This window comes from Pipistrellus kuhlii, unplaced genomic scaffold (genome assembly GCF_014108245.1).
Source record: "Pipistrellus kuhlii isolate mPipKuh1 unplaced genomic scaffold, mPipKuh1.p scaffold_m20_p_31, whole genome shotgun sequence".
NCBI lineage: Eukaryota > Metazoa > Chordata > Mammalia > Chiroptera > Vespertilionidae > Pipistrellus > Pipistrellus kuhlii.
In genome coordinates this window covers 1,751,805-1,768,474 of record NW_023425531.1, presented here as the reverse complement: position 1 = coordinate 1,768,474, position 16,670 = coordinate 1,751,805, and the positions used below count along the sequence as shown (strand labels likewise).

At 46.8% G+C, this 16,670-nt stretch overlaps 1 protein-coding gene across 5 annotated transcripts; it reads left to right on the top strand.

Moving 5' to 3' along the window:
- Positions 1–409: 409 nt before the first annotated feature.
- Positions 410–16,169, top strand: LOC118731547 (zinc finger protein 501). Of its 5 annotated transcripts, none has more exons than XM_045589351.1 (3): positions 410–1,115; positions 13,507–13,630; positions 14,655–16,169. In XM_045589351.1, the coding sequence occupies exons 2-3, from the start codon at positions 13,510–13,512 to the stop codon at positions 16,055–16,057; spliced, it is 1,524 nt and encodes a 507-aa protein (XP_045445307.1). In that variant the 5' UTR covers positions 410–1,115; positions 13,507–13,509; the 3' UTR covers positions 16,058–16,169. The 5 variants fall into 5 exon arrangements, with proteins under 5 accessions (XP_045445307.1, XP_045445308.1, XP_045445305.1 ...); XM_045589349.1 differs by lacking the exon at positions 410–1,115 and adding an exon at positions 1,161–1,862; XM_045589350.1 differs by lacking the exon at positions 410–1,115 and adding an exon at positions 6,185–6,685.
- The last annotated feature ends 501 nt before the right edge of the window (positions 16,170–16,670 follow it).

Here is a 16,670-nt window from a genome sequence, read left to right as displayed (position 1 = left end):
CTCTGGTTCCATCTAGTCCCTCCCCAGGCATCCCTTGATGGGCCACAATCCCTGTATTCACCTGTCAGTGGTCTGCAAACTCATTAGTCCACAGAGCCAAATACCAACAGTATAATGATTGAAATTTCTTTAAAGCCACATTTTTTAAACTTAAACTTCTTCTAACTCCACTTCTTCGAAATAGACTCGCCCAGGCCGTGGTATTTTGTGGAAAAGCCACACTCAAGGGGCCAAAGAGCCACATGTGGCTCGAGAGCCGCAGTATGACGACCTGGCACCTAAGTCATTGGCTGGGATGCTAGTATTCCTGTGTGCGGTTGAGAAAACTACATTACCCAGAAGGCACAGCACTTGCGTGGGCGGAGCCAAAGGGAATTATGCTGTGTGCGCATCCGGGTAGGGCGGGACTTGCGCCTTCCTCCTCACAGCGGTCGTTTTAGCCTCAGGGCTTTGTTCACAGAGTCCCGGCTTCAGGGCGCCGGTCGGAGCCGGAGGAGGCCCGGGCGCCGCTGCCTGCCGGGCAGGGCGTGTCCGAGGCGCCGGGAGCCCCCACAGCCCGAGGAGATCGGCGTCCCGCGCCCCCCGGCTCCTCTGCTCACAGCGTCCCCGCGGCCTGACCCCCGGGCCCTCCGGCCCGCGGAGCGGCCTCCCCGGCCCCGCCGCCCGGTCCCCGCAGCCTGACCCCCGGGGCCCTCCGGCCCGCGGAGCGGCCTCCCCGTCCCGCCCTGACCCCCGGGGCCCTCCTGCCCGCGGAGCGGCCTCCCCGGCCCCGCAGCCTGACCCCCGGGGCCCTCCGGCCTGGGGAGCGGCCTCCCGGGTCCCGCCCTGACCCCCGGGTCCCGCCCTGACCCCCGGGGCCCTCCTGCCCGCGGAGCGGCCTCCCGCCGCCTGGTCCCGCCCTGACCCCCGGGGCCCTCCTGCCCGCGGAGCGGCCTCCCCGGTCCCCGCAGCCTGACCCCCGGGGCCCTCCGGCCTGGGGAGCGGCCTCCCGGGTCCCGCCCTGACCCCGCGGAGCGGCCGCCGGGTCCCGCCGCTCGGTCCCGCTCTGACCCCCCGGGACCCGTTCCCGCCCTGACCCCCGGGGCCCTCCTGCCCGCCCGGGCCCGCTCAGGACGGTGAGTCCCTCCGGGGGCCCGGGGTGATGGGGAGGAGGGTGGACGGCGGCAGAGCCACCTGTGAGGAGGCGCTGGTGACACTGAGCGGGGAGGACTGGGAAACCGGGCCTGTTGTGGGTGTGAAGGCAGCTAAGAGCTGAGCTGTGGTTTTGCACGAGGAGTTTTACTTTCACTCTCAGAAGGCTGGGGCCATGGATGGTTGTGAAAAAAGAGGGCCATTTTCTGAGGCAGAGTTCTAACTTTTCCTAACATTGCTCAGAGGAAGAACAGACTAGAAGACAGGACAGCGGCCGTGGACAGGAAGGGGCAGTCCTGTAAATGATAGGGGAACTGGAAGAGTACTGAGGACTGAGCCCTGAGATCATACAGGCACCTGGAGGGCACTGAGCAGCCTGAGCCATAGCGCCTGCTGCATGTCAGACACCCAACAGACCATCATTTTCCCCCACAAAATCCTGCAGATGCAGAATCAATTAGGTTTACGTGTTTGTGGAACTTATTTCAGGGCCTCACACACTTGTGGCCTCTGAGGTTGTAGAGTCCTGGGACTGTCATCAGCCGCTCCTGTAGCCCTGGACCTGGGGACTTTAAACAAATACTGAGCCCAGACGCCTAAGATCACAACTAGGACTTCATGATGTGAACCTTGTTTCTGACAACCAGTGTAGTGACTGCGAGGTCCTCCAGACTCAGGTTCCAGAATGTGCAAAGGCTCAGTAAAGAGTGAGCTGAATCAGGAACCTGCAGGTACGTTTTTGAAATACATACATATTTTTATTGATTTTAGATGTAGAAATGAAGGGAGAGGGAGAGAAACAGGAATGAGCAAGAAACAAGGATTGGCCGAAACCGGTTTGGCTCAGTGGATAGAGCGTCGGCCTGCGGACTGAAAGGTCCAGTGTTCAATTCCGATCAAGGGCATATACATTGGTTGTGGGCACATCCCCTGGAGGGGGTGTGCAGGAGGCAGCTGGTCGATGTTTCTCTCTCATCGATGTTTCATATAAGCTTTTCTAAACTCTCACCAGGATATATAATAGTTGTGACCCTCGGTGTAGCCTGGCTGAGGTGAGTTGCAGTCGGTGTTGTGGATTAGCTTAGAGGTTTGAGTGGTCATCTGTGAAATTCACTGGGCATGGTGCAGAGGGCCATCGGGGCTGGGACTTGAGTGAAGGTTAAGTGAGGATGTTCACTAGTGAAGGGACTTCAAGTGCAACATAACAGGAGGTGGGCTCTGGTACCTGAGATCTGATTGTTGTTCTTAATGTGTGTAGGTGCCATTTAACTAACCACCTGCCTTTTGTTGTGGGGAGCCACACACTGGTTGATGGGAATGTGGTAGCTAGCATTCATCAGTGTTACCCAGGCTTGTCAATCTCCACAGGCATGGAGAAGGGAGAAGGGTAAGAGAGAAGTAGATTATGGAGGTGGCGAACTATAATTTTGCAAAAGAAGGTGATTAGGAAGTAATTTATCCACGCCACAGCAGATTTGTATTGCGTTTGAAGCTGTGCCTCTGGGAAGGAAGCTGTGTGAGAGAAGGGTCCTTCAAAGAACTCCGTGCAGCAGATCGTGAAAAGCGATGGCCTCGGCACCTTGGGGTTGGGGTCAAGAGGGTGACGTGTGATGCCATGTTTTCGGTGTCTTAGAGGAACAACCTGAGGGTCTACAGGCTATTTCCTGAGAAGAACAGTATCAAACCACTCACACTCCCTTCATGGCCAGCTTGCCCCTCTAACCTATGCTTTTGACGCCCACTCATTGTGGCGTACATGGGGGTCCAGAGCTCAGGTATCTTCTCTCTGCTCAACTTAATTTTCTAACAACAGAGGGATTCCTAGGTTTTATTTGGATCCACTTTTTAAAAATATATTTTATAATTTTTTACAGAGAGGAATGGAGAGGGATAGAGAATTTGAACATCGATGAGAGAGAAACATTGATCAGCTGCCTACTGCACGCCCCGACACTGAGGATGTGCCCACAACCATTCAGTCCACTGAGCCAAACCGGTTAGGCTGGATCCACTTTTTAAGGCTTTACTTAGATATATGTATAACTGGCAAACAATGAAATGTATTTTCCTAATGTGTACTATTTGGTGAGTTTGAACATTTGGATGAAGCTCTGAAACGTTCACAGGTAAAATAAGTTTCTCTGTCACATATACCCTTGGTGGGAAAAAAGTAGGCTTACAGTTGTGAGTATACAAAACACAGAGTTTATTCTTTTTTCTTAAATAGCTATGTTATATATTTTAAATGATATTTTTATTAATTTCTGGGGAAGAAGGGAGGAGAGAAACATAACATCAATCTTCCAACTCCTGTAAGCCTACAACTGGGCATCCAGGAACACATGTTCCCTGACCTGAAATTGAACCAGTGACATTTTAGTGGATGGAATGATGCTCAATTAACTGAACCACACTGGATATGGTGGCATTTATACCTGTGTTATCATTTATTAATTATTTTCAGTACCAACAACCCTAAATCTAATTTTGCCACACCCTGTATTTACCTCATGCCCTTTTATTCTGTATAATAAGAGGATAATATGCAAATCAACCAAATGCCTGAATGACAGATCACTATGATGCACACTAACCACTAGGGGGCAGACGTTCAATGCAGGAAGTGCCCCCTGGGGGTCAGTGCACTCCCACAGGGGGAGCGCCCCTCAGCCGGAAGCTGGCTGACGTGGACAGTCAGTCAGACATCCCCTGAGGGCTCCCAGACTACAAAAGGGTGCAGGCTGGGGAAGGGACCCTTCCCTGCACACCCCTCCGCCCCACCAAGTGCATGAATGTCATGCACAGGGCCTCTAGTTTTAATATATATATATATATATATATATATATATATATACACATTTTTTTTTTTTTTTCCCAGATAGGAAGGGAGGGAAGAGAGAGAGAAATATCAATGATGAGAGAGAATCATTGATTGGCTGCCTCCTACATGCCCCCATTGGGGATCAAGCTCTGCATGTGCCTTTCAGTCCGCAGGTTGACGATCAATACACTGAGCCAGACTAGCTAGGGCCCTCCTACCCTTTTATACTCTTTCTGCTTCCCAGGTCCTCCATGCTGGCATTGATATAACTTCTTTTGAAATAGATTAGTTCATATTTTTCATTATTTGTAGGCATTATCGTACCTACTAATGGACAAACATCTAAATTGACTGTACCCATAAGGCAATCAGTGAGTATGCAAATTAACCCAAAAAAATATTGCAATTAATTTGCATACATAGGTGCCCAGCGCCTGTGTCCCAGGAACATCCTGGCACCCAGGTCACTGTGAGGTAAGGCCGTGTGGGCCCAGAGCAGCCTGGGAAGGGCCTGAGCCAGGGGGCTCCTGGGAAGGGCCAAGCCTGCAATCAGAACGAGGGGACAGGAGTGGAGCCTCGATCCATCGCAGGGAGCTGGGGGTCCGCTCTTGCAGTCGAGACTTTCAGCCTGGGCAGTCCTGGGCAGGTGTGGAGCCGGCCATCACAGGGAGCTAGAGGGCCTTGCCCAGGCCCAAAGCTTCTGCCAAAGGCCAGAGGCTAGAGGCCTGAGCAGGGCCCAACTCACAATTGGTGTGAACTACATAGGAAACACCTTTTCTGACTGCTCATTGGCTAAGCCTCCTGTATGCCACTGGTAATATTCTTAGTAACTTGGGTAATAAGAATCTAAAAAGGTGATCTAGGGTTTTCCTGGAGAAAAAAACAAAGATCCGCTGCTGGAGGGCTAAGAAATGTCATATCCTGCCCTAGCCGGTTTGACTCGGTGGATAATGCCTTGGTCTGCGGACCGCAGGGTCCGGTTCGATTCTGATCAAGGGCATGTACCTAGGTTGCAGGCTCCTCCCTGGCCAGGCCCCAGGTCAGGGCTCATGCAGGAGGCAACAAATCAAATTGTTCCTCTCACTTTAATGTTTCTCTCTGTCTTTCGCTTTCTCTTCCACATTCTCTAAAAGTCAATGGAAACATATCCTCAGGTGAGGATAAAAAATAAATAAAGAAATGCATATCCTATGAAAGACACATCTTGAAAATGCCACACAAAAAAAAGTTATCTTTTTTCTTGAAGGAATTGGAGTGTGTCTTGATGAAAACACCTTGGTGGCTGTGGTGACGGCAGTGGCTGCAGCAGCAGGGTGATGGGGCTGGTGCCTTCCTCTGATCAGCCTGCTTGCCTCCCACAAAGGGAGGCCAGACTGGGGCTTAGGCCTGTGGGTAGCATCAGTAGGACATCCTCTGAGGGCTCCCAGTATGTGAGTAGGGGCAGGTTGGGCTGAGGGACCCCCACCCCCATCCCAGTGCACAAATTCCGTGCACCAGGCCCCTAGTAAGGTGTATAATCTTTAAGAAACACTAGCATCCTTCATGCTACACAGATAGTTTAAGATTCACCAATGACATTTATGTAAATGGTTAATTTTTTTGTTGCTAAGAAATATGTAATTTGGATTATCCATATATCCTTTGATTTGTCTATGGTTTTGTTTATTTTCACATTTTCAGTTTTATAAATAAAGCTGCTGGCATTATTGTGCTGTTTTTTTCTTCAGATACATGTTTTACCAACTGATTCTATTAGCTTCTTAGGAAAAGAAGACAGGCATCAACTGAGTTCAAATGATTAGGACAACTGTTTTAGAGGATGGCTCTATATTTAATGCTATGTTCTTCAAAATCCAGTGCCTTAATTATTTTTTTTATTTTTAAATCTTCAGCCAAGGATATGTTTATTGATTTTTGAGAAAGAGGAAGAGAGAGAAAGAGAAATGAAACAACGATGTAAGAGGAACATGGATCACTTGCTTCCTGTACATGCTCTAACTAGAATAGAATCCACAATCTTTTCTGGGGGGTACAGTGTTATGAGATGATGCCCTGGCCAGGAAACAGTTTAGTTCTTAATGTTTCCCTCAAACAGTGTATTAGTAGGATTCAGCATTTGAGAGTTTTTGTTGCATGTGTGAGTATTGGTTGTATGTGTGAATTTGCTGTTACTTTGTGTGTGCCTGATTGTATCTGTGTGTTTTTATTCTCTTTGTGTCACTCTTCTGTCTCCATGTATGTCTCTTCTTGTGTGTGCCTGTGTGTGTCCACTGTGTGTGTTGGTTTGCCTTGTGACATTGTCTTGGTGGCCCCATGTGTTTTTATCTGTGTGTTTGTGTGTGTTCCCCTCAAAGTGATGTCCAAGTCTGAGGTCTGGGTCTGTGTGAGCCTGGGCACAGGCTCTGCACCGGAGAGCACATCTTTACATGGAGGTGTTCTATACCTGTGTTTTTCTCCGCTTATGGTGTCTCCATGTTCCCTGTGAGACTGTGTATGTGTGAACCTCAACAACAGGCAAATGCATAGGCAATCTCCAAAGGGGTGATTTTAGAGGGTAATATGTTCATCTTCCTTGCTTCCCAGGCTGAGCCCTTTTTTCACCTGCTCTTCCAAGACTCTGTGTTACCCCTTTGGGTGCCATGTCAGGCTTATGGGTGTATGAAGTGAAGGGTCATAGAGCCCCAGGCTGAGCAAAGGTGGAGAATTGGGGAAGACTCTGGTGGCAGAAAGAAGGTATAGAATATGGAGGTGCTGTTTTGGAAGTACTCTAAGCCTTCAGGGAGATCTTGGGACCTTAGAAAGGAATCGCTGGATGGGTGTATATGGGAGGGAAAATTCTAGGTCCCTGGGAATGAGTAACTGGATACCCCTGGAGAGGGCTAGGAGAGTTTAAGGGTCCTCCTGGTCCCTGATGAGCAGGTCAGCCCCTTGCCCATGTGTAAGCTAGGCTGATACTGAATAGGGAATGTGCCTGGGGCTGCTCAGAGCATCACTTTCTGACATCTGGGCCCACAGCATTTACTAGGTGAGTGTAGACACCCGGGAACATTGGGATGAGAAGGGAAAATTAGGCCTAGTGCTCTAATGGGAATGCAGAGAACTATGGAGCAGCCACATTTAGCACAAGTTCAGGCACAGAATGAATGGATACTTAGTATCAACATTGGTGTGAATGTCAGCATTATGACAGTTAGCCCCACCTGATGGAGACTTGGAGGTAGAGTAGTGACTGATGTTGATTTCAAAGAACATGGATGCTGGAATGCTTCAAGTCCTGTATCCTTCCCAATCAACCTTCTTAACGTGTGTCTTCACTTCAGCAATAATGGGGAGCGAGACATCCAGGAATTTATCAAAGGTCATGCTCAGAAATGGGTTTGAGTTTGCTGCCAATAATATCTAACCAGTCTCCTTTTATTAAAGTTCACTCCTTTGAATCTTGACAGTGATGGTTTTGGGCAGCTCTGCGACAAAGTCTATGCGGATGAAGAAAGAGAGAACCATACTGGCTTTTTTCTGCTGTCATTTTCTACCAAAGCACACCCATCTCTTTGCCTATGCACAGCCCCAAAAGAGGTGGTCATGTGATCACATAAATGAGGCCCATCACATAGGTCAGGTTCTCTTTTGGACCCCCTGAATTTGGCTGCAGCCCTGTGATGTGATTTGATCAATGAAATATGCTGGGAGTGAAGCTGTCACTTCTGACAGAAAAGTCTGGAAGCACTGAGAGTGGCCACTGTTGCTGTCCATCTCTGAGTATGTAGGAGGTATCTACATGGTGGGTTCCTTTTGTTCCAGTCCCAGGAGAACCAGGGAGGACATGTAGCATGACCAAGAAAGATACTTCTTTAGCTTGTTATCCACAATATCTAGCCCATCCTAATGGTTATACATTGCCAACTCTACTCTCTAGGAGGCAGGAGAGCCTAACATTAGAAGCCAGAGCTCTGTTGTTAGAGACACATGGGTTTGACTTCTAGCCCTGCCTTTTATTAAACTCCACAAGCAGTCAATTTAATAATAATGCAAGTGAAGCATTGAATCCAGGGCCTTGCACATGTAGTAAACGTTCAGTAACTCTTAACTCCATAGCTTCACAATGTGTACTGACTACAAACATGTAGACAATGTAGGAAATGTCAACTTGTTCACCTATGTATGTTTTCAAATTTTGTTTTTAAACAAATAGGATAGGGTTATGTATATTTTATCTTAACAATGTGATATTTTTTGTTAAAACTAAAAATGTGATGACTGGAGTGGGTCTTTGGTTGAGTGTAATCCCATGAATAGAAGGCTACCAGTTTGATTTCTGGTGATGCACAAGCCAGGCTTTCTTGGTGGATTCCCAGTAGGTGGGAGGGGCCATGCACGATGCACAAATCAGTGTCTCTCTCTTTTGCTTTCCCTTCTACTCTCTATACTAAAATTCAAATAAAAAACGTACAAACAATATATCCATTCAGATTTGTGGTCTTCAGGAATAATTGAAATAATGTTTTTCACCTCAGTGAGCATTCTAAAATGCTCATGGAATCTGAAATGATATCTCCAATAAGAGGTCAGTTGCACTTCCTAGAAACCTGGGATCAGCCACCAAATCCTAAAGTTATCATTTCCCAGTGTCACTGGGGCGCTCCAGTACCAATGTTTGCAATGATCAATCAGTGACTGGGATCTTAATGCCACCTGTTGGGCCAGAAAAACTAAGTTACCCAAAGGGCAAGGCTCCCAATGATGGCTGTGTTTAGCCAATGAAAGCTCAGGACAGGTGTATTTACCCATGGTGATTGGCTTGGGTATTACTTTCAGCTTCTTTCTCAAGGTGGGCATTTTGAGCTCTTTGTTCTGTTAACATTCTTAAGCTCCAGTGCTGGATTACAAGAGGATGAGCCATCAGAGTCATTGCCCCCTTGTGCAATGGTTTGTCTGTAGCTTGTTGAGCAGAAACAGCCAGTATTGAGACCTGTGTGCTTCCCTGACTCCGTTTTTCTTGCAGAGTACTATTCATCCTCATTACATTTAACCTTCATCCTTGGGTGCATGTCAGGTTCTGAAGCCCAGGTCACAACATCCAGAATAGTGAATCACTTGTGGGTGATACATTGTGTATGAAGGAAAGAGGGTGACAGGCTGCATGCAATGCCCCCTGTAAGGTTTTGATTGGTGTGGCTGAGCTGAAATAATTCAGGAATCCTGAGCTTGTTTTGTATCTAAAGGCAAACAAGCAACAACAACAAAAGCAAAATATTGCATGAGAAGTTTTAGTTTCATTCTCAGGAACCTAGGCCCATCGATGGTGGAAAATAAAAGAGGGACATTATCTGAAGTAGGGTTCTAAACTTCCCAACTGCTCAGAGGAAGAAGAAACTAGAAGGGAGAGGATACCAGTAGGGGGCAGGAATGAGAAGGCCTTTGAAAGATAGCAAACTAGGCAAGAGTGTGCCTTTAGGACTGAGGCCCTGATATAATGTGGTCATCTCTCAGTCAGCTGGCCCTGGGTCTAGGGAAAGATACTGAGCAGCCAGAGTCCATGGATCCTGCCAGTGTTTGCAAGGCTCTCAACAGACCTTTGCTTTCCACAAGTTCCTGCAAATGCAACATCGCTTAGGGATACTGGTTTGTGGAGCTTATTTCAGGGCCTCACTCTCTTGTGGCCTCTGAGATAGTGGAGTCCTGGGACTTTCCTGCCACTCTTCCAGCATTTGGGCCTGGGGACTTTGAACAAACACTAAGCCCAGATCCTAAGTTCAGGTCTAGGGTTGTATGAAGTGCTCCTTGATTTTGGCAGTTAGAGGAATGAGATGTAGGACATCCTCCCAGAATGTGTAAACACATGGAGTGAAGATCAAACCAGTTCAGTCTTGCAGGCATCCTCTTTTTAAAAAGAGGGAGGGAGCCCTAACCAGGTTGGCTCAGTGGACAGAGTGTTGGCCTGCAGACTGAAGAGTCCCAGATTGGATTCTGATCAAGGGCATGTACCTTGGTTTCGGGCACATCCCCAATAGGGACTGTGCAGGAGGAGTTGATCGATGTTTTTCTCATCAATGTTTCTAGACTCTCTATCCCTCTCCCTTCCTCTCGGTAAAAAATCAATCCTACCTAATAAAAGAGTAGTATGCAAGTGAACCATCACTACACTACAGCCACAAGCTACACCCACCAGCCAATCAGAGTGAATATGCAAATAAACCCAACCAAGATGGCTACAGCCACAGAGAGCAGGAGGGAGGCTTGGGTTTCCCAGGCAACAGAAAAAGCCAAGCTTTCCACCTGCTCTAGCCAGCCTAGGCCCCCACTCAGGGTTACAAAGTTTCAATTGTAGAAGGTAAATTCCAGATACCAGGGCCTCTGCTTGGGTCGCCAGGGGTTGTGGCCGGCCTGCAAACCACCCATGCCCCAAGGGAAGCCTCACCCTGATCCAAGACACCCTTCAGGGCAAACCAGCTGGTCCCCACCCATGCACCAGGCCTTTATCCTATCTAATAAAAGAGTAATATGCAGATTGACCTTCACTCTGACACACAAAATCAAGATAGCTGCCTTCATGTGGTCAAAAATCTTGCCCCCGTGTGGACACAAGATGGCCAGCAGGGGAGGGCAGTTGGAGGCACCCGGCCTGCAAAGGAGGGCAGTTGAGAGGGACCAGGCCTTCAAGGGAGGGCAGTTGGAGGCTATCAATCCTGCAAGGGAGGGCAGTTAAGGATGACCAGGTGAGCAGAGGAGAGAAGTTGGGGCAAACAGGCTGGCAGGGGAGCAGTTAGACATCAATCAGGCTGGCATGGGAGTGGTTAGGGGGTGATCAGGCTGACAGGCAGAAGTGGTTAGGGGCAATCAGGAAGGCAGGCAGGCGAGCAGTTGGGAGCCAGCAGTCCTGGATTGTGAGAGGGATGTCTGACTGCCCATTTAGGCCCGATCCCACGGGCAGATGGACTTCCCTTGTGAGGTCCCAGATTGGAGAGGGTGCAGGCTGGGTTGAGGGACACCCCCCTCCCCCACCCCATGCACAAATTTCATGCACCAGGCCTCTAGTAAAATATTTTTTTAAAGAAGTCTTTAAAAAATAAATAGAGGGAATTATTAAAAATGGGAGAAAATCAGATCTAGAGGAGCTTTGTGACAACTTTGGAGTCTGCTCTGCAGATGATGGGAATGTGTCAGATTTGCAGCAGTGGTGGCAGGTGATCTGAAGCAGGTCTCATTAGACTCCTGGTGGCTGCAGCATGCTGAACAATATGCCTTTGAGGAGGAGGAAGAAAGACTAGGAAGGAAGCAGCTGTGATGGATTGGATCCGTGTGATGTAACTGGCTCATGATGGTGGCTGTGGAGGTGGAAGTAGCAGTTGCATTCTGGATCGGTGATTTAGGTGTGGCTACCTGGATTTTCTAATGTTGGGGTTGAGAGAGACAGAGAGGTAATAGAGTTGAAATTAAGGCTTGGATTTAGCACCTGAATGTATGGAAACATCATCAACTCAGATGGAGAAAATCATAGTAGGAAGTGTTCTGTTCATAGGAGATACAAAAACTTTTATTTTCTGGCCTGTTAGGGTATTTCAGAGAGCAGTTCAAGAGCATCTACAATAGAATCTTGATGGGCAGTTCAATAGGAAGACTGCCTTAAATGTAGTGGAAAATGTATAGACCACATAGGAGTTGTAGATCACCTTTTTGTTTGTGTGTGTGTGTGTGTGTGTGTTTTGAATTGGATGCCAAAGAGTATTTCAAAGAAGATGAGACTGTGGTTGGTGCTTATTTTCTTCTCTAAACATTTACCAGGTTTGTTGTTTTTTTGTTTGTTTGTTTATTTGTTACCATTGCTGTGGCTAGGTTGTTGCAATCAGTTTAATGCAGTGGTTGGCAAACTCATTAGTCAGCAGAGCCAAATATCAACAGTACAACGATTGAAATTTCTTTGAGAGCCAAATTCTTTAAACTTAAACTACATAGGTAGACACATTGTTATTGACTTAATTAGGGCACTCCTAAACTGGTCTTTGCTAAAAACTCAAGGGGCCAAAGAGCCGCAGTTAACCTACCATTGGTTTTGTGGAATAGCTTAGGGGCGTGAGTGGTCATCTCTGAGCTCACTGGGCATGGGGTAGAGGGCCACAAGTGATGGGATTTAAGTGATGAAAGGCTGAGACTGGTGAAGAGACATCAAGTGCAGTAACAGTGAAGGTGGGCTCTGAGTATCTGAGATCTGATGTGGTTCACATCAGGTGAGGTGGGAGGGAAAGAAAACAATCAGGGATGGAGACCTTTGGAGCAGGACACAACACTTCCTCTATGGTTGTGAGCTATGAGATTATGGGTAGTACATCACCAGATTGAATTTTCTAGGCATTCTCAGGGTCATGCCTGCTCAATAATGAGTGTGAGGCCAAGGAGATGACTATGGGTGCTTAGGATGTGGGAGTGCAGGTGTGAGATAGGTGTGGTAGAAAAAAATATTATGCACTTGGAGAGGGTATGTGAATTCATGGCTGCAGGGCCCTGACATTAACATAAGAATGAAAGTGGATAGAGTGTCAGCCTGCTGACTGAAGGGTCCCAGGTTTGATTCCGGTCAAGGGTATGTACCTTGTTTGAAGGCACATCCCCAGTGGGGAATGTGCAAGAGGCAGCTGATCGATGTTTCTCTCTCATCGATGTTTCTAACTCTCTATCCCTCTCCCTTCCTCTCTGTAAAAAAAATCAATAAAATATGTTTTTTAAAAAAATGGAAGAAAGGTGAGTCCATTTCTGGTGGGGACTGGATGGTATGACATGGTGAATTTAAGGGAATTCCTGAAAAGAGAAGTTGTGGTTCTACATGCCAGATGAAGAGCTCACGTTACACACACGCGCGCGCGCACGCACGCACACACACACACACACAACTGCCGTTTCTTGTTGAGGGCTACCCCATGATCAGTAGGAATGAGATAGCATACATCATTGTCACCTGAGCTTGAAACCTCCACTGGCATGAGGAAGGGAGACGATAAAGGGGAAATACATTGTAGAGGCAATAAATTAGAATTTTGAAAGAAGAAACTAATTAGGAAACAACCTGTCCTTGTCAGAGCCTTTTCGTATTTCCGGGGAGTTTGTGTCTCTTGGAATGAAGCTGCATGAGAATTATGTGACAAAAAATGTTGTAGTGAAATGTAATGGCCTCAGCAATCTGGGTTTGGAGTCAGAAGGGTGAAGTGTGATGCCATGTTTTTTGTGTCTTGGAGGGAAATTGAGAGAAAACACGCATATTACCCGACAAGACCAGTGCCAAATCACTCACACTCCCTTTATGTGCAACTGCTCTTTTTACCCTAAGTTCCTTACACCCACTGTTATTGAGAAGGCTATCTGCTCAACTCCCATTGTTGTTGTTGGAATACACAGCATCAGTCGGAATATAAGGAAAGATTGACTTTGATGGGACCAGTGCCTGGTATCTTCTTTGATGTGGGGAGTAGCCCTCACAGATGGATGTGGTGAGTTAAGAATATGACAGAATTGGAATATTAGAAGAGAGTCTGATCATGGCTGAACTTTCCCCATTATGACAGGATATGCACCTTGAGGATGTGGTCATTGCCTTCTCTCAGGAGGAGTGGGGGATCCTTGATGAGGCTCAGAGACTTCTGTACTGCGATGTGATGCTGGAAGTTTTTGCTCTTATATCATCTCCAGGTAAGACCTTCACATCTCTCCTAGTGTCCTGAGGTGATGTTCTCTCTTACTTTATTCTCCAGGCATACACACTCTCTCTCACAACCAATCCATGGGTTCTGCAAATATTCCTGTCTTTCCAAATGTGCTATGGCTGCCAGTGCTGAGCACTGTGGAAAGCCCAGAGCAATAGACTCCACAAACTTCTCTTACAACACTTGCTTCAGCAAGTGCTTGAAGTTTCTGGGAGTCAGGTCTTACAGACAGCTTAATTGATCCCACCTGCTGTTTCTTCCTGGGACGGTGACTATACTCAGATCCATGGCTTCCATTTCTACCCCTTTCCCATAGCTAAATTCCTGGGTGACTATCTGTGCCAGATTATGGTCTTTACTCGCATGAACCATGTACTGTTCTTGTCAGACCTTCCTTCATACCAGGTACCAGTTCTTTTCCATCAGTGTTCAGATGCAGGTGCCACTGGCTATACCACATTTTTATCTTATCTTTTACTGACTGTACTCTTTCTGATATGTCATTTCACCTGTGACTTCCTGGCTTTAGGCTGTGCTAACCTTTATGGCACTTTTACATCATCTGCTCCTGGGCATTGCTGCCTCTGCTGTATTCTTTAACACATGTGTTATGAATTGCCCAAACATGCTTAAGTAGGTTTCAAACACCAACTACTCATTTATTCAATTTTTCTGGAAATAAGACATAAGCAAAATTCTGCAGAGCTTGCCTATTTCACCTGCAGCAAGCTCTACTGAACACTTTTAGCCTAAGAAAGGACTGGAAGTCTTAGCTCTCTTCCATGTGGTGCTTCCCATCTTTGTGTCATATTTCTGGTGTGATCTTCCTTCCTTTATGATATGCAGAGGCCCAGAACTTCACAGAATAATCTTATTAATGCTTCCTTCACATCTCTTCTTATCTGAAAATTGCATGGAGCCCAGGTGTCATGGGCGACACACTTTTGAAATGGAACTTCCCCCTATCACCACAGTCCTCATTCGTTTCCTCACCTTTTTTCTGTTTTCAGGTTGTTGGCATAAAAAGGATGAGGAAAGGGCCTGTTCTGATCAGAGTGTATCTGTACAAGGAGAGTCACCCATCAGGGCTTCTAAGACAGCTCCAGCAATCCAGAAGTCACATTCCTGTAAGCAGTGTTTCACAGTATTGAAAGATATTTTGCACCTGACTGAGTTTCAAGCAGAATACTTTGAACACAAATGCTTCTTCAGTGACTCATGTGTGAGAGACTGCTGTTTCAGTGCAAACCCTCACCAGCAACAGAAGGATGTCAGTGGAGAGATCTCCTGGAAAGAAGCTATGGTCAGACCCTCATTTATTACCAGGCGTAGTTTCTATTTATCAGAGGTTCCTTCAAACAACAGGGAGGTTAGGGAAGATGTCCAATCTTCCTCAGAGCTCCTCCAGCCCCAGACCTCTCAGAACACTGAGGAGCCACATAGTGGCAGTGAGGTTTCCCAAGAATATCTCAGTGGAAAAAGTCATCACCAGTGGGCTGAATGTGAAAAAGCTGCCAGCAAGAAACAGAAAGTTGTTGAGTGTCATGGTGTCTGTTCTGGAGAACTGATTTATGATTGTGACAATTGTAGGAAAGTTTTCAGAGGAATCTTTAACCTCAATCAACATATGAGAGTTCACACTGGAGAAAATCCATTTTGGTGTACATATTGTGGGAAGTCCTTCAGTCATAGTTCTAAACTGATTAAACATCAGAGGATTCACACTGTTGAAAAGCGTTTCAAGTGTAGTGAATGTGGGAAGTCCTTCAGATATAAGTCTCATTTCAACATACACCAGCGAGTTCACACTGGAGAAAAGCCATATGAGTGTACAGGTTGTAGCAAGTCCTTCAGTCAGAGTTCTAAACTGATTCAACATCAGAGAGTTCACACTGGAGAAAAGCCTTATAAGTGCAGTGAATGTGGGAAGTCCTTTGGAAGTAATTCTGAGTTCAATAAACACCAGCGAGTTCACACTGGAGAAAATCCATTTTGGTGTACATATTGTGGGAAGTCCTTCAGTCATGGTTCTAAACTCATTCAACATCAGAGAATGCACACTGGAGAAAAGCCTTTTAAGTGTAGTGAATGTGGGAAGTCCTTCAGATATAAGTGTGATGTCAATAGACACCAGCGAGTTCACAGTGGAGAAAAGCTATATGAGTGTACAGCTTGTGGCAAGTCCTTCAGTCAGAGTTCTAAACTGATTCAACATCAGAGAGTTCACACTGGAGAAAAGCCTTATAAGTGCAGTGAATGTGATAAGTCCTACAGATATAAGTGTGATGTCAAGAAACACCAGCAAGTTCACAATGGAGAAAAGCCATATGAGTGTACACGTTGTCGGAAGTCCTTCAGTAAGAGTTCTAAACTCATTCAACATCAGAAAATTCACACTGAAGAAAAGTCTTAGAAGTGTAGTGATTTGGGGACTGAAAGGTCCCAGGTTTGATTCCAGTCAAGGGCATGTACATTGGTTGCGGGCACATCCCCAGTAGGGGGTGTGCAAGAGGCAGCTGGTCGATGTTTCTCTCTCATCGACATTTCTAGCTCTCTATCTCTCTCCCTTCCTCTCTGTAAAAAATCAATAAAATATATTAAAAAAGAATGCACTTTTCTAATGTGTGTTATTTTATCAGCCTTGACCTAGAAATAAAGCTTTGAAACATCTTTTACTGTATTCAAGTAGTGACAAAAGTAGACTTTCAGTTGTGACTGCACAAACCACACTGCGTATGCTTTTAAAAAATATTAAAAATACCTATGTTTGGAAGGTGGAGACAAGATGGCGAACGAACAGACGAACTTGTTCTGACCCTGATCCCAGAACAGAAAAAAGCAGCATCTGAGTCGCTCAAGGAATGTTGATTGGCAGCTAAAGGGCAGCGGAACTCTAAAGGAAGGTAAGGAAGGGTCCGCTGGACAGGATTTCCTGGCCGAGCGGCCAGCACTGCAGCGGCCGCGGCGAGCTCTCCCGGAGGGAAGGCTGCGCCATCTGACCAGGAAAGGGGGAGCTTCTCTGAGGC

Excerpts from the sequence above, each read along its gene's own strand:
- LOC118731547 (XM_045589347.1), top strand. The coding sequence starts at position 8,999 with ATGTCAGGTTCTGAAGCCCAGGTCACAACATCCAGAATA. Across the intron at positions 9,038-13,506 it reads AGGTCACAACATCCAGAATA|GATATGCACCTTGAGGATGT; the intron begins GTGAATCACTTG and ends CCATTATGACAG. Across the intron at positions 13,631-14,654 it reads TGCTCTTATATCATCTCCAG|GTTGTTGGCATAAAAAGGAT; the intron begins GTAAGACCTTCA and ends TTCTGTTTTCAG.